The sequence below is a fragment of the Balaenoptera physalus genome, assembly GCF_965194825.1.
Source record: "Balaenoptera physalus genome assembly, chromosome: 3".
Taxonomy (NCBI): Eukaryota; Metazoa; Chordata; class Mammalia; order Artiodactyla; family Balaenopteridae; genus Balaenoptera; species Balaenoptera physalus.
In genome coordinates, this window is record NC_138890.1 from 25,123,099 (window position 1) to 25,141,288 (window position 18,190).

The 18,190-nt window shown below is 35.9% G+C and overlaps 2 protein-coding genes across 4 annotated transcripts in view; one reads left to right on the forward strand and one right to left on the reverse strand.

Annotated features, from left to right (window-relative positions):
- Nucleotides 1-18,190, forward strand: part of LOC309658214 (uncharacterized protein) — a 607,864-nt gene that overhangs the window by 486,834 nt on the left and 102,840 nt on the right. Inside the window, exon 7 of the mRNA XM_082456604.1 lies at nucleotides 13,818-15,700. The gene's annotated coding sequence lies outside the window, so the exon portion shown is untranslated. The remainder of the gene's footprint in view (nucleotides 1-13,817; nucleotides 15,701-18,190) is intronic.
- The window catches only part of CPEB4 (cytoplasmic polyadenylation element binding protein 4), a 63,747-nt gene that overhangs the window by 39,580 nt on the left and 5,977 nt on the right, over nucleotides 1-18,190 (reverse strand). For all 3 annotated transcript variants that reach the window (XM_082456423.1, XM_082456421.1, XM_082456422.1), the window contains exon 2: nucleotides 4,858-4,939. In XM_082456423.1, the coding sequence (XP_082312549.1) occupies nucleotides 4,858-4,939 (82 nt within the window). The remainder of the gene's footprint in view (nucleotides 1-4,857; nucleotides 4,940-18,190) is intronic.

Here is an 18,190-nt window from a genome sequence, read left to right on the forward strand (position 1 = left end):
CAGCCATGAAAAATAGTTTGGGGAGGGCCCCTAATTTAATGTGTAGATAAGGAAAGAAAAATCACAGAAGTATTTTAAAATGCAAGGTCACAGTACCTTCAGCAGTCTGGAATTAAATGCATAGCATTTTTGGAGTAGGTCCAGCTCTTAAAATAAGTTCTTATTAAATTAATGCATGAGGCAAGTGAGGCAGTAAGGTCTAACACACTCCCACTACTTACTTGACTGACATATGCAATAGGTTTCTCGGGCACCACGGGAATATGTAAAAGACTGGCACTTTAAACAACTTGCATTTCTGAATGCAATCATCATTGCCCACATGCAAATTAAGTATTTAAAATGCCTGAAACTCAGAGGGACTGGGGTAGATATGCTGAGCTTCCCCTTCCAAAAACTGGAAGCAAGATACTTCCTATAACAATATGAAGAATGGAAGACTCTAATTTCACAGTATTCTGAGGAAAAATAAAATGATATTCTGATTCATAATTTAGTTAATTAATATCTGAAGAACAACTATATAATGTTTTGACAATTTACAGATTGCCTTTGTTCTCTCAATAATTTTGCTGTCTCATTTGGCTTTCTAGTGAAATGAAGCAAACTGGATATTAAATTGTTTTCATATATAGGATTTAAAACACTCAACCACTACTATGAAACTGTGAATTGTTCTACTCTGACATCTGATAATTTTCAAATACTAGTTTTTGTCTCTTTATTCCAGTGCTGTCTCCCTCTGCTTCCATTCAATGAACTACTGCTTCTTGGTTTATACATATATTCCTTTATTCCCTTCACATACAGGAAAGAAAATTTTAAAAGTCTCCTTAATTTTTAGAGGTCTCTCCTACTGTACACTGAATGTAATACCACTTCATGAATCTTTATTTCGCTGTGTCCAAACTATGCTTCATAAGGGCTGAAAACAGATGCACTCGCACGTGTTTTTAATCTATTTCATGCTGCTCCATTTCTAAACAATAAGTACCAATTTCACAGGCAGGAAAAAACATAAATAACAGTAAGATATAATACTTCCCAAATAATCATCTCAGCATCTACAATAGTAAAAGATTTTCCTGTCCAGGTGAAGAAAATACCTGATAAGCTTAACAATTATAGTAGCAATACACAAGCTGCCGTCTCAGAGATCAAAATTCAAAGATTGGTCTACAGAGCAGGCTCTTAGCTTGTAAGACCGGGTGTGCAGTGAGGAAAATGAAATCGTTCTCTGGGGAAGAAGTGCTACAGACTGTCACTGGTGTTAGTTATGGAGAAGGCAATACATAATTTCGTGGATAAAAATACTACAGACAGACATGCCAGCTCATCAGTGAAAGGACATGGAGATAAGGCAGAGGGAGGACCCTTTTCTTCTCAAAGAGGTAAACCTCTGTACATGGAGAAAATGACAGTAGCCTTAAAATTCTTAGAAAAACTATTTTTAAATGAACTGTAAAAAAATATATATATAAATTATGAAATGAAGGCTAGCTATTCTGTTTGCACATTTCTTAAAAAAAAAAAAAGGTTGCTAAACAAGCCAACTGGAATCAACAGCACATTCATAAAAAATAAACTCAAAAATTATATTTGAAAGTTCCTAGGCATATTAACATCTTGTCTGTTGATGGCAAAAATAAAATAAAATTTTAAACCCACTTCATTAAGGGAGATTTTTTTTTTTCCCAAAAGGAAAAGGCAAATTCAATTTTGGGTTTTTTTTTTTAAATTTAAATAAATAATACAGCCTTAACGACTCCATTCAATTGACAGGTCTTGTATCAATTTTAGGCTTCATTATTTAAACACATACACACAAACCACATATCTATGAGGAATTGCAAATGAAAATAAAAATAAATGAAGTCATTCATAATATATTTCATAAAGTTATTTTTAAGATAAAATGAACCCAAATATAAAATCTGCCTCCATATGATAGTTTTTTAAAAACAATTTTCAAATTAATTTTTTGAAAGGCATGTTATTCTATACTAGTCTCATAGAAATAATGCCCATTTTCTGTTTTATCTGTTTCTAAGGAAGCGGAGCACATGAAGAGGCTATTTATTCATTTTCAAAATGGACAGGCAGTTTTATATACTTACTTTAAAAGGACAATGTGTTAGACATTTTAAAGATATTCAGCTTTTATTGTCACCTTTAAACAAAATTTCACAATAGAACCACTGTTAAAATCAAACATAGTTTTCCTAAAATAGCTATCTAAATCAGAGGAGAGTTTGACAAGAAATAAAGTATTCCCCTGAGCAAAACTGCATTGCGATAGACTACAATGGTATAAAGTTCATCATCTTGGTTTAAAAAAAAAAAATCAAGCATAACTGCAGTCTGGCATTTTAGGACCATGAACTCATCTGTGAATTCCTTACTTCTCTTAGAAGGAAAAAAATACACAAAGTTCATTTAATATGCTTAAGTCACCTTGGCAGTCATATTGAAACCGGTTTTCTCATTTGATAAGCAAGAAAACAGACTTAATAGATGTTTAGTAATACTCGATACCATTTATTGAGTGTCTTCTCAATGAACTGGCTGTATGCTGGATTTTATAGACACATGATATCATTTAATCCTCATAAACTACCACAAAACTGTAGTGGCAGAATGGCAATTTAAATCCAGGTCTATGTGACTCCAAAACCCATGTTCTTTCCATCCTGCCACACTTCCTCTTATATGTCACAATTTCACAAAACATTTGTGTTCCCACGTTAGGTCAATCAGAGTTAATTTTTTCTGTCACCAGACTTAACTTTTAATTATCTCTACAGAATCAGCCTAAAGAAACCTAATTTAGGTAAAAATTGGTAAGAAGAAATTTAAAAGGGAATATAGAATAAAGGCAGAAGTTTACACAATGAGCCACTTAGCAAACTAGAAGAGAAAAAATAAACCTGAGTTGTCCTCACTGTATCCGATAAACCAAGGAAATGTTGCTAATCCTATTAGAATAATGTGTGCAAACTCTTACATAAATACTAGCTAGAAGCTTACTTCTTAGAAGCATCACATAATAAAGTGTTTATACTGCTGCCACTTGTAAACTGTTTTCTCTGATAAAAGCCATAGGCACTTATCATGAAAATGAGTTCTAATTATTATCCCTATTATCTAGTACATAAGAGAAGAGGCTCTCAAAAAAAAAAAAAAAGTTGCTGAGGAAATCAATTAAGGAAAAAAAATGTCCTTTAGAAACTTTTTCTGTACTTAACTTTTAATTCTGAAACAATCATAGATTCACATCAAGTTACAAAGAGTAGTACAGAGAGATTCTGTGTACCCTTTTTCCAGTGTCCTCAACTGGGAACATCTTACATAACTATAGTACAAAACCAGGAAAGTGAGACTGTATAATTCACAGACTTTATTCAGATTTCTCCTTTAGCTACTTTATTTTAAAGTGTGCAGTTTTTCTGGTGCTAGAAAGGGCCTTAGACTCTCCTAATTTTTCTGATGGGAAAACAAAGGTTCGAAGAGGCTGAAGGACTAGCCAAAGTCAGAGTGCTAAGAAGTGACCAAAAAAATAAAAGCCAATTCTGAGAGATCCTCTTTCCTCAGAAACAAAGTATGCAATCAGATTAGAGGCCATCAGAATTCCCTGAGGAATTCAGTAAAGACCTTCAAAATAATCCCACTTCAAAGTTAGTTCATCAGATGGACACATATTTTTTCACATATTATTTTTCATCTCTCCAGACCTCAAAAAAATTCCTCATAAAAATATTTATTGTTATAGGTTTGCTGAAAAATAGTTTTACTGCATCAGTAATATGATAAACCAAACTCAAAGGAAAACTAGGCCAAGCTGGTTACCACTTGAAGTCACAGGCTCTTTGCCACCTTTGATCCCAGCGCAAAGTTGTGTTGGCACAAAGCAGGCTCAGAAACATTGGATGAATGAATGAATGAACAAATGAACAAACAACTTGTGACAGGACCAAATATACCAAACAACCCAAATGTCTTTAAAAAAAAAACCAAAAATCTCTTCAGTCTAGTAAAACGAGATTTTTTGCAGAAAAATATTTTATTTTGTGGGGTAGTTTTCACAAAATCAGAGCTAGAATGGCCCTTAGAGAACATCTAATCTGTTCATTCTCAACTCTGGCTACACATGAACATCACGTGAGACACTAAAAAATATCATAAGCCCCACCCCACACCTGGGATGGGGCCCAGGCACCTGTATTTTTAAAGCTTCCCATTATAAAGTCCCTTATCATAAGAGTGGTTCTAAGTCCCCTATTAAAGATGAAGAAATTGAGGCCTAGTCAAACTGCAATATCTTATTCAGGGTAAAAGAATTGAGACCAGAATCCAAGTGGGAATAGCACTATTTTTTTTTAACATAATACAGAAAAAGTATTTCAAGAACTACAAAGCTTCATTTTAACTTTGAAACTGTTGGCCATTTTAAAAAACATGAAACTAGGCCAAAAAATCTATCAACATTTGAACTCTTCCTAGTGTACAGGCACTGTCATTGGTGAACAGACATGAAGGTTCTGCGGCATTAGCAGGTTTTGCCTGAGAGATAAAAAAAAATTAGGAGTATGGGTCCCATCTTTCCAGTTAACTGCCCTCCCTTAGCAATTAGTAACTCTTGTAGGTAGTTCCCTTAATTGGTATTGTGAAGGCCTTACAGTGGATGCACATAAAATATGTCTGTTTTTGAACAAAAAGAGGTACATGTATAAAATTGATGGAACTGACTGGATATAAAATATGAATCTATAATATTTGCCATATTGCTCATCATGTTACATAGATAATACACATTTTAAACTATTTACTAAAATCAAATAGTTACATTTGGAAAATTACCTTTAATCGAATCATTTTCAGCTCTCATTATGTCAATGAGTGAACTCTCCAGTGAGTGCATGTCAAAAGTCCGGGGGCGATCCTGTAAACACAAACAGCCACAAACCACTTTTAAAACAGCATTTAATTATAAAAGAGGATAATAAGCTGTATTTGATGGGACACATCAAAAAGTGGCAATTTTCCTCCCTCTCTGTATAAGGCACATTATTACTACATTTTATTTTTAACACTTACAAAACACCAAAACCACAAAAGTTAGGTACCCAGGGCTCAGCAAAGATTGATTTGATTTCTAATAATAATTTCAATAAAAGCATAACTTTCATGAACAAAGCAAAAACAAACTAATTTTCATATGGTTAAGAATATTAAATAAATGTAAAAATAGAATTCATAATCTTTCTCTGTCACTTAAGATTGCAGTCATGTGGCAAAGCTTCCCAAACTTGTTCCAGCAGTAATCTACTAAGGTGGCATCTACATGTGCTATTCAGAATAGCTATATTTACTTATAAGCCAAGATCTGAAAATAGTCATCAAATGTCTGTAAGACCACTAAGTGGCAAAGTATTCTTGATTTTTCTGCCATTAAAGGAAAGACAGGGTGTGGAGAACACTGCTGGTCTAAACCCCGGCTTAACGAAATGCACTTCATGAGTGGGTGAGGAATCTGAAAATATAAAACCACCCCAACTGCTGGGGCATTCTTCAGGATAAAAAGTACTAGAGATAACTAAAATTAAAGTTTAGCTTGATAATGAAAAGTAGATGAAAAAGTTTTCAAATTAAATACTGAAGGGGAAGAAGTAATACATGTTTCTGACCCACCTTAAGAATAAACAAACACATAACACATATAAAGACCACAGCAAGGGTATTAAAGAAAAGGGGGCTTCCAAAGCCCTCTTTATTATATTTTCTCTCTCATTACTTTTTAACTCAAAGCTTTGGCTTTGTAAAAGGATTCGCCTCATTTTATCCCTTATTTTTTTTTTCCACACTTGTTGGGATCTCATTTTTCCACCTTCCAGCTTCTCTAGCACTTTAAGGTTGATAGGGCATGTCCTCTATCTTTCGATCATCCTGACATTTCTCCTTTGTCCTTCCATAACACTACTCACCCTGTACTATTATTATCCTTCCATGAAATAGGGACCACTCCTCCTGACCCCACCCACCACACAGATATCCAGTAATATTCACTGAATTGTTTTAGGATACAAACTTTTTTTTACTTCTGCAACCTGAGGGGTCCAAGGGCAGTTACACTGGGATACAATCCACATTTAAAGTAGGAGAGTATTAGAGGTTTTTTTCCCCGGGGTGGTGGGGGATGAAGACGGGAGGGGAGTAGATGCCTTAACACGCTCTTCGGCTCCAAACTGGTATGGCTCTTCCAGAATATCTTTCCCACTTTTCCTTCTGATCCTTTCCTCATTGTCCTCATCTTCTCAATACGGTCCATAGAGAGGCAGGAGGACAGGTGGCCAGAATGAGAATTTCTAAGGTTAGTGTTCACAAAAAGGAAAAACTCTTCTGTTTTTATCCTTCCTCATCTCAAGCCCTGAATTAAATCAAAACCTTATTGCACATTCTTTCGGAAGCCACGTGGATTTGAGGCATAACCGGAGAAACAAGTTAAGACAAAATTCCGCTATCTCATTCTGCAGTAGCTGGATTTGTCCTCCCTCCAACAATCTATGCACCACACTCAAAATCAGGCCAGCCACTATCTCTTCTCCACAACAAAACCAGTCTTGGAGACACTAATGCTCAGTGTCTGTTCCCTTGCCTATGTTCTCTGTCAGTTTCCCAAGGGTAGGAAGTATGTCTTACATCAAAAGTTCCCAATGTTTATAACTCCCAAAGGGTGATGGTGTGCCAAGATATCATCTCCTCAACCCACAGGACTGCCCAGAGGGCCTGATGTGGCAGGAACTCCCTGGCAGATGATTTCTATTTCTATATTATCATTTTCTATGCGTGCCATGATGTGAAACAGGTTGAGAAGCCTTGTTCCACATATCTGTTATCACTGTGCCTCACACAGGGCCTGGCAGCTTAGAAAGCCTGCATATGTTTCCTCAATTGAGGAATGAATGAATTCCTTCAAGTAATTTATTTTAAATATTGAAAATATTTCTTTTCTCCTATTTCCTTATCTTGAGGTTTGTTTTTATACATCCCCTTTCTGGCTATAGAGTTGTAGGGGGTTTTTTGGGTCAAAATAACTGTAATGGTGGTGGGGAGAGATGGAAGAGGAGACCTCAGCCTTTTTTTTTTTTTTTAATGCAACTAAAGTAGTAAGCAACCTGTGAACTTCCAGAACTTGCATTTTGCCAATCACTGAATGACAAGAGCACCCAAGAGAATCAGTCGATAAAGAATATTATACAGTGTTTTTGTTTGTTTTATGACAGCTGTTTCCAGTAAGAAGCCTCCTTTTCACCTATAATTTAGCGAAGCCACTTCATACCGCCCCCCCAGCCTATTGCCTAGAATATAAAGATTTTTGCTAAAATAACCACTGACTTCTAATTGGTACAGTACATTAAAACTAAAATCCTAAATGAATATTTAAATTTTCAGTAATGCTTTGTGGGATTAAAAAGCAAACAAACAAAAAACCCTCTATCCTTTTTACACTTATACTAGCTTTCCTTTCATTTGTCACGATTTAATACAAGGATGATAAATAAATACCAATATACAAACTCTGATCAACTGGTACTGACTCTTAGATGCAACGTGTTGAGAAGAATGGCTCTGAATGGAATTAGAAGAAAACAGTGTCTCAACAGACATTTGTAAGTGCAAGATACAGACCCAATGGCACAAGCACCACATTTTGCCAACCCTGGTCTAATATGTACTCCTCCACACGATCCAACCTTATTCGCAATTACAATTATTATAAACTACTTTACATTTGTATAACACTTTGTTTCTTATGATGCTATGGTAATTCAGAGTTCCAAGCCACATATTTTGTCAAGTAAACATTCTGTTCTCAGAGAGGTCCAAAGTTTATTATTCTTGATTACTCCCTCACTGACTTTTTTCTGTCTATTTTAAGTATCTAATTTTACAAAAAGGACCAAAATGTAAATGTTTGTGTCATTAAGAAGTAGGTGGAGGGGTATAGACACAAATAAACCCAAGGAGTAAGAACAGCACAAACAATGTTGGTTCTCCTGCCCAAGAACCGAAGTGTCAAGTCAAGAGTGCTTTGATTTCTATATTTCATTCTTCAATTTTTCCTTTTTGGCTTGCTAATTGGGCCAAGTATCATAACCACTTGCCTATTTTCTAGAATCCACTTCCCAGAAAGTAAACTAACTATAAAATAGAAACCTTGTTAAGTGACAGCTCTTCTTGACTGAACTTGAGCTGATGATCAAAATATGAACATCAGCCTAAATCAGTGGAACCCAGCATCAGGCACTAGGAAGCCTGGAGTGTCATGTGAGCTTGACATTTTCATCCTCTAGACCCTTTTCCTGATCCGAAAAAGGAAAGAGTTTGATTAGATCTCTAATATTCCTTTCCCAGAAACAAAATACACTTGTATTCTAGCTTTCCGATATCCTAAGATAGTCTGTGCTCTTTCAAGATTTGCAGTTTAAATTATGAGTATTGAAGGAATCAACGATGTGAACAAGAATGACTGATCAAAGTTTATCACTTCTTGCCCACAAAAAGGTGGGGGGTCAATGACTGATTAATAAGAAAATGAACTCTTATAGCGTCTTAAAAGGACAGTCACTGCGTTTTCATTATGCTAAACATAATGCAAAATAACAAGCATTTCCCAAAAAACTTACTTAAAACAATTTGCTGAAGGGGGATGTCCTGATTTCCAATAAAAGTTCAAAGACTCTATTACAAAACAAAAAAACACTCTATCTGCTTCAACCTACTACTGCCAGTTTCTCTTGGCAGACTACAGAGATAAAAAGCAGAAAAGCAGAGCTACCATTTATTGAGCATCTACTGAGTACCTGACATTATTCTAGGTACTGTTTAAATACTGTCTTAATTAATGTTCAAACCTCCTTTTAAGTTAGATTGTATTATTCTCATTTTAATGACAAAAACTAAGACTAGAGAAAATCCACAGTTTACTGCACAGACAGGTTACTGCCTAGTTCAGCAGCTTAGTCAGGATGCAAGCCCAAGTTTCACTCCAAAGCAAATGGGCTGCCTTGGGTAAAGTAATGGTCATGGCAGTCAAAAGACCACACTAATTAAGATATATATTAGAATAAATGAGATACTCTGCCATAACGGTCCTAGGGGCAGGAATGTGCTGGCTAGTACCTGGCAAACAGTAGGCACTCAAATATAACTCAATAAATGAAAGAAAGAACAAAATGTATGTATAAGAGTAATATAGGATAATATCGGAGATACTAAAAACATAAGAAGAGATAAAGAAGCCTTATCTTCCTTCTTCCTGTTGAGATGACAGATAGATGTGGTCCACAAATTAAAGACCTAACACAAATGCATCTCTAGGTTAACTACGGCCAACCACAGGAGCAGAAGTGGTAGTAATAGCAATAATAATAGTACCAGCAGCTAACGTTTAACAAGCTCTAATGCTTTACATGCATAATCTCATTTATTCCTCACAAAAATCCTATACAATTAAGTGTTAAGTTATTATTCCATGTCACAGATGAAAAAAGTGAACCTTAGCATGATTAAGTAACTTTACCAACGTCAGGTAATGGAGAAGGCAGAATTTGAACCCAGGTCTTCTGACTCTAGGACATGTGAGCTTAATAATCATGAATGAAAATAAAAGACCACCAATTATTTTCAAGGCTCAGCAAAGCAAACTTGATTATAATGTGCAGACCTCTTTTTATTTTGTAAAAATTAATTGTATTTAATATATTGAGTTGTAACTTGTTGGTTTCAGTTTCTATCATCTCTACTTCACAGGACAATTTCTAAAGGAAAAACCACACAAGCCGCTATGAAAATCAAAGTTGATAAAAATAACCTTCTGACAAAACAAATTAGTATTTCAAAGAGCAGGACCTGTCCTTTTAATATACACCTGAATAATCCTGACTGCCACAGCAAAATAGGAAGACCTACATCAGCAAAGAACTGATGACACGTCTTTTTATAACATCCCAGAGTAGCCACAAGAAGCACGTGAACCTGTTGGTCTATTACAATCAGGATGAACAACCAGATTGCAATTATGCCACAAACCAAAATTATCATTTTGTAGCTTTTTAAAAAAAATCCAGATGGATAATGTAAGCCAGTGTTTCTCATACTTAAGAGTATATCAGAATCATCTGGAGGTCCTGTCAAAACATAGACTACTGGGTCAACCCGCCAAGTTTCTCATTCAGTAGGTTTGGGTAGGGTCCAAGAATTCACATTTCTAACAAGTTTCCAAGTGAAGACAGGGATCACACTTTGAGAACCACTGAGTTAAGCAATTCCATTCCACAGGTTAACTTCATTAGATACTTGGGGGTGTGAGTTGTAGCTTACATCCTGTTGACAGCTGTGATGCAGTCCAGCTTAAACATTCTACATCAACCATTTTAAGGTTTCCTTATGAAGAGAAGGGCTTTGCTCTCAAAACCCAAATCAAAGCCCTCTCTTCCAAGCTCTAAGATGCATAAATTGGAAAAAAGATTACAGTTCAGTTCAATTTCAACAGAACCACCACCTTGACCACTCCATTAATTGTTCCTGTCTTCTTATACTTGAGTTAGTATGTTTTAGCATTACTAGACCTGGTCTAAAACACAAAATGTACTAAATTGAACATGCCCACATTATTAAGAACCAAAGCCAAAATTCAGCTAGTCCCTTTACTCATTGTCTTCCTATAAAGACATACATTACTGTGAGCATCACTTCTCGGACTGCTAGGTATCTGTATCAGCTTATGGAAGTTTCTCTTTCCGGCATAAACTTTCCCTGGTGAAGAAGGGAAAGGAAAATATTTTGGTTTGAAAGGCAAAGTCTATGCCAGTGTATCAGCTGCCAAAATAAACAGGAAGTTTGAGATGCCAGCAGAGCCCATAATTAATCAAAGGTAACTCTGGGAGTTTTAATCCAAAATTTGCCAAAATGTAAATATTTTTCTTGGATTAAGTATTTAAGGCCACAGATATCAAAAGTTGGCAATATAGTCAGCTTTCAAGATTCCACTACCAGATGACCCTTCCATCCCTGTGCAGGCGCAAGTCCCTTTTTCCCCATATCCCCCTAGCACGCTGACAGCCCACATGATACTGACAAGTTCTGTTACAGCTACCCACCCCCTCCGCCACTGGACTGCGAGCTCCACTCATCTCCACAGCCACAGACTGTAGCAACTGTGCGGCGTACACTAAGTCCCTCATCATCGTTACCATTATCAATAAAGTGGCTAACATGTCGCTCCTGGCTCTGTGTTGTGTCTCAGATGAATGATGTATGATTTATGTACATTAGTTCCTCACAACCATCGTGTAAAGTGGATACAATTATCACCCCCATTTTAGGCAAATGAGTTCTGAGAAGTTAACTACTTGCCCTCAAAGTCACCAAGTAAGTGGTGGAGTCTGACTTCAGAGCAGAAGTTCAGAAAAGTGGTCCATTTAAATGAGCTTTGTCATGACCTAGAAATTCCAATCTATCAACACTTGCAAGGTATGAAATCCTTCACTGTATACAGGGTCTGAATGCAGAGAACAAGTGTCAGAGGTTAAAGTGAAAGAGGTAATTACCTGAAGTGGGAGAAACCACATTTAATAGCATCTCATATTTCTTAGCAGGATCCCTCTTCAGTCAGTGCTTTCTCATTATGACTGCTTTATAATGAGGCAAAGAGTCTTCCAGATCTTGGGCTACCAAGTGCTTCCCTAATAGAATAATAAACTGTAACAAAATGAATCAATGTCTTTGGGGTATTACCCTGACTAGATCAATAGCTCCATTTTCTTCCACATGAACTGATGAATCTGATCTCTCCAGAAAGCCTTTGAGAAAATTTTCTTTTACCCCACCTTCACTAAATAAACCACATTCATGTTCACCATTAGCAATCCTTAAAGTGGTAAATATTTTTTGTCACCACTTGACTGTATTAAAAACACAACTTGGCATTCTACTAGACTTGATTAGTCAGTTCCTAAATCAATAGACCCCTTCCTCTTGTTAACTATGTGTTCATTTTCACCTTGCCTGGCAGAGGGAAATAATTAAAATCTAGTCCAAGACCTGCATTTAAATCACCACTTAGGAGACAACTGATCTTGACACTGCATTGTCTCTGAACCTTGATTTCATCATGGAAATAAGGATCACACCTCCCTTATAAAACTGGGGTGAGGAGAAATGAGACAAGGTACGCACCACGCCCGCCAGTTAGGAGATCCTCTCAATAAACATTCCCTCTGCCCTTTCTCTCTCTGGTGAAATGGCAGAAGAGCCCAAAACTAACATATTAAATTAGGTATTGTTTGTATCTGAATAATTCAGCTGTTCTGTGCTATTTCCTGTAGCTCATTTTCATAGAGAAACAAAAAAGGGGAAAAAAAGATATTTCCTACCTAATAAGCTATTCGGGGCAAGAGGTCATTAGTTCAGGAAAGTGGGAAGAGCTACTAAAACTAGGCCCTAAGGAATGAAGTCATTTAGACCCTCTGGCCATTCCTCTATCTTTGGCTGCTTACTGGCAGTCAGCAGTCCTCTGCTATACGTCTGCTGGGCCTGATCAGGGTCCGGAGTCAGCAGAGAGAACGGTCACCCAAATACACAGTCTTTATTCTTAAACTGAGGCTTGTATCTTGTAACCCATAACATCCATAATGTCTCTTCTCTTTCATGAGCCTTGACAGCAACATCAAAAGGCAGCCTGTGCCCAGTGTCAGCCTCTGGGCCCTCACAGCTCCCCCCCGCCACATCCTTAGCTCTCCAGAGTCTCCAGTGCAGAAGGCACTTCTCAACATGCAGGTACAGAGCAAGAGGTCACCGGACTGTACAGTTCACGAGGAGCAACATGTCTGCCTTGGTCATGTACTCCTAGCACACGGTCCATTGAAAGCATCAAACATTTGTGGGTTGAAAAAGAGCAAGAGATGAAAAAAAGTGTGATGCAGCCCAAAGGCCTGCAAAAGACCCCAAACCTTTAAATTCCCCTTCGGAAAAACAAAAACACATTAACAAACAAAAATACAACCAAAACGCTCTCAGTCCTGCCCTGTTCTCTCTCCTTTTGGAGATCCTTCCCCCAAGTCCACAGAAGCCTGAACCCAGGAGAAGGCTGAAATGAAGAGAGGAAAACTGAACAATCTCCTCCCAAATTTGTGGTCATCAGCTGATGTTTTGGTGTCTCGTTGGATCTCTCTTTTTTTTTTTTTTTTTTTTGACGGCCATGTGACCACCAGCACCCTTCTTGACCTAGAAGGGAGATGCGGCCAATAGTGGTTTCTTTAGAGATTAGCACCAGGTTGAGTGGTGAAACAGGCTGAGCAGGTACAACAGAAATGTGGGCCTTGCTTCAATTTCTCACTATCTTTCTTTAAAAAACAACTAGAAGATATTTTTGTATGTTTTTAAGGGGGAAAAAAGACTATCTTTTAGAGACACATACTAAACCATTTACAGATGAAATGATACAATACCTGGGAAATGCTTCAAAATAACATGAAAGCAGGAAGAGACAGTTAGGAAGATAGATGAAAGAGGACTGTCCAGAAGCAGATCATTGTTAGAAGCCAGGTGACGTGTATGTACATGGGAGTTTGCTATACACTACTCTATTATTGAATATGTTTAAATTTTTCCATAATAAGAAATGAAAAAGACCTGGGGGGAAAAACTTTATCCAAAGAGGAAACAAACAAACAAACAAAAAAACCAGTTGGTCACTAAATTTTCCAGCAATGTTCAAGAAAATGGGAGCATCATCTAGGCTGATTCCCACTATTAAGTACACTGAGTTTATTAAACAAAATTATAGTTGAGCTTATAAAATTCCTCTTTAGAGTTAAACTCAAATTGCCATACACCAGTTACACAATGGTTTGCACCTTTTAAGAATCTGTGCTATTTGCAAAATTTTGAATTAATATTTCTATTTGATGACTTTCTTATACCAGCAGAATCTTTTGGAAGCCAAATATTAGGCATATTTCATTTTACTTCAAAAACACTGGACAAAAGAAATGTGAAAATGAAGGATTAGGAAAGTTGAGGAGCTTGCCTTAGGTCACACAGCTAGTAAGTGGCAGAGCCATCGCTGAAACTCAGATCAACTCAGATCTGACTTCCATATGATAATTAGGAGGTTTTTCTGAGTAGCAACTGTTCTTACATTGTTTGGTTCTTTTTAAGGTTCTTACAGACAGTAAGGCTACAGCAATTATTTTACTGACTAGCACCAGATACATTCCTCAAAAACACCTGGGAAAACTATTATTAAAAGTATGTTGCATAACATTTAAATATAAATATGGCTTTAAAATGTATAATACTGAGGAATTAACTATAACTTATTTTAGAGCTAAAAGAAAGCAATGACTGGGATATATCTGGTAAATATGCAGCAAATAGAAATTGCCCAATTTAAATACTCTACAATATGAGAAGTACTTCTTTAGCTTAAGGCTTTAAACTTTAAAAATTCAGTTTGCAAACATGAGGGAGGACCTGTTAAGTGACTGATGGAGTTTTTTTCCTTGACATGTAATGAGACCTAAATTCTGCGACCCACAGGCTAAAGTTTGCCTTTTGTAGTACCATTTTGTCACAGAACTTAAAAAAGCACATGTTGTGTACAGGTGTATATTTATAAATGTGACCATTAATAAAATATTTGGAACTGTCATTTACACACTGTTTCTGTTATACCTAAAGTTGAACCTGTTAGTTTGCCTTGAAGTTTAAACAGCTCATGGATTAAAATGAAATATAACTATTGGGCTAGTTGCTAATTTGTTTACAATGATAAAAAGTGCATGTTCAGTATCATTCAAAGATTAGCACAGGTCAGAAATACATTATGAATCAAATCAAAACAATTTTTATGAGATATCTACCTATGCCTAGTCCATAACATAGCAGGTGCTCAATAAATATATGCTAAATAACTTAATTAAAATATAAAAAACAGAACTTAATTCCAGGATAAAAGCTAAAATATATTCAATTCAAATCTATGGTACCTTCTCCTGTCTTTTAACCAACAAAATCATAAATTCTTCATTAAAGTACAGTCTCCTTCTAAGTGTCCATCGACAGATGAATGGATAAAGAAGATGTGGCACATATATACAATGGAATATTACTCAGCCATAAAAAGAAATGAAATTGAGTTATTTGTAGTGAGGTGGATGGACTTAGAGTCTGTCATACAGAGTGAAGTTAGTCAGAAAGAGAAAAACAAATACCGTATGCTAACACATATATATGGAATCTAAAAAATAAAAAAAAACAAAAAAACAAAAAAAAAATGGTTCTGAAGAACCTAGGGGCAGGACAGGAATAAAGACGCAGACGTAGAGAATGGACTTGAGGACATAGGGAGGGGGAAGGGTAAGCTGGGACGAAGTGAGAGAGTGGCATGGACATATATACACTACCAAATGTAAAACAGATAGCTAGTGGGAAGCAGCCGCATAGCACAGGGAGATCAGCTTGGTGCTCCGTGACCACCTAGAGGGGTGGGATAGGGAGGGTGGGAGGGAGACGCAAGAGGGAGGAGACATGGGGATATATGTATATGTATAGCTGATTCACTTTGTTATAAAGCAGAAACTAACACACCATTGTAAAGCAATTATACTCCAATAAAGATGTTAAAAAAAAAAGTACAGTCTCCTTTAATGTATACAAAAACAATCAAATGTTCTAAATTTCTTAAAAATAGGTAAAATCTTTCAAACTACTGAAAGATGCAGGCTGCCAATGCTAATAAAAGTTTAGGTATATAAACAATTATAAAACTTCTCTTCAAGAAAACTGATAATTCTGCTAAATGTTTTATCTGTCCTGGGTTGCATCTAGCTTATTTAAAAGTAATACTCTGAGAAGTGGAGCATATATGATAAGATAAGCAAAACTAAGGACTGCTCAAAATCTTTCATAGATACCCAAGCTTTTTGTAGTTATTTTAATTTCCTGATTTTACTCAATATTAGAGATTTTAATTTTATTTTAAATTAAACAAAAAAATGTAAGCTACCTAATACGGCCACATACTTAAAGTACCTTACAATAACCCTTCACTGCTAGGTCTGTGTTCTCAAATTTAAGTGACTTGCTCAAGGTCACACAGCTAACTAGAGTTCAGATCAAACTTAAGTCTGTTTGGATCCAGGGCCTGTGCTTCAGTCTACTATATTTTTGGCCTCACACAATAATAGCCTCTCTCAGTAATTATCCAAGTGTCAGCTTCAGAAACTGATTAAAAACAGGATCTATAGATCCTTTATCTTTCTATTGAGAATTTTCTGAAAACCTGAAAGTGTAACTCCTTCTGTTTCATATTATACAATATGATGAAAATCTACGCTAACTTTGAAGTAAAAAATTCTATACTGCTATAAATTTATCACGGTAAAAATATACTTTAATTTCTGCAAGAACAATTTTCTTCGAACAATTAAGTACAAAATGACTTTTGTCAGGAAAAATTAAAATGAATGCTCATGTTACAAGCTCCCTGCCTTAAAGAGAAATGCATTATATACATATCTCATCTGTGATGGGACCAAAAACTGAGGTAAACTATAGTGCTGAAAAAATGTGATAATGGAACCTCAAGCTTATTTTCCTTAATAGAAAGAGCAAGAAAGTCGTAAGGAAAATAGATTTAGACTGTAAAATTCAAAATAGGCATATGTTAACTTTAAGACTACTTTTCCATTTCTTTCTCATGAACACCAACAAAAATTATTCTCAAAAGCATAAACTCATGAACTAAACAGCATCTTTCTAGTTGCAACTAGCAACAAGCGCATTCACTAGGCTTGCAATAACCAGGTTTTTCCTGAAAGATGTTGGAACAGTGTGTTGATCATATTCCATGGCTTCCCTGAAGACACATCAAAAAATAATCAAAAAACTACCCTGCCCAAGTTTCAATTCCATCAGAAAAGCAATTAAACCTAGTTAAAAGGCTTTCTACAAAAAGGTGTAAAATGGTATCTGGTAGCCTTTTCCCAAACTTTTCCAATATTTCAATTCTGCTGGAGCCAGAACCATCCAACCCATACTTTACAGTTAAAAAAAATTAGTTTCCCGTCTTCTAACATAGATTAATACAAAGTCAAAGAAAATGTTTCCTATATCCCTCTTGGGACTATATGAAAAAAACAAAAAATGTAATAATGTTGCACTTTAGATAATTTTAATATTGATAATTCACCATTACTTTCAGACCTGAAGCCATGCAGTAACTTTCTGTTTTCAGATATAAGATGCTATATATAATTTTGAGGATCAATAAACTGAAAACACAAGGAGAGTTATTAAAGTAACAAATTATTTGCCTGGTTAAGACAACTTAGCAAATCCATGGTGACCAAGTAAGAGCAAATGGGCTCCAAATCCTAAAATGTCTCCCTATCAATCAAGTTTTAGGATCATCTTTGTAACAGATTTTGTCTCCCCCCTTTCCTTTTTCTTTTCTTTTTTTCTTTTTTTCTTTTTGGTCTACTTCTTGGTTCTTAGCTAATGGAGATGGGGGCGTAACTGAGCTGAATATAAGAGAGTACTAGGATATATAGCATACAATTCTCCTTTACATTCCTGTAAGGACAGAAGATCTAGGCACCCCTCCAAAGAAATGCTATATTCAAATTAATTATTGGCAGGTGCCCCAATATATTATTTGGTTTGGACATCAGGATTCCAGGATGTGTTTGGCAGGATGGGTAGGATTTTTCTCCCCTTAATGTAAGGGTCAAATCATGCCTTTAGTCACATAAACGTGGCCCTTGTTTCTTCATTTTGAAATTAAGACAATAAAACTAAGCCTCATAGGGTTGAGAAATCCTATACACGAAGTGAGATAACATATGTGAAAGCACCTAGCTCACTACCTAGTATATAGTACGTACTAAAATCAAACAAAAAAATATTGATTTGAATATTATTTGTTTAATATTTTAAAGTTGATAAATATATTCTATTAGTTTCCACTTTTAAAACTTTATAATCAGCTTTTGATCATCAGGTATCAATGATTCACTGTAAAAATTTTTCTCTCATCTTACATGCTTCCAGAAGGCATTTACCACCCCCCATCTGTAACATGTCTATGTGAAAAGACACTGTAGTATAATGGTTAAAAGCCAAATCT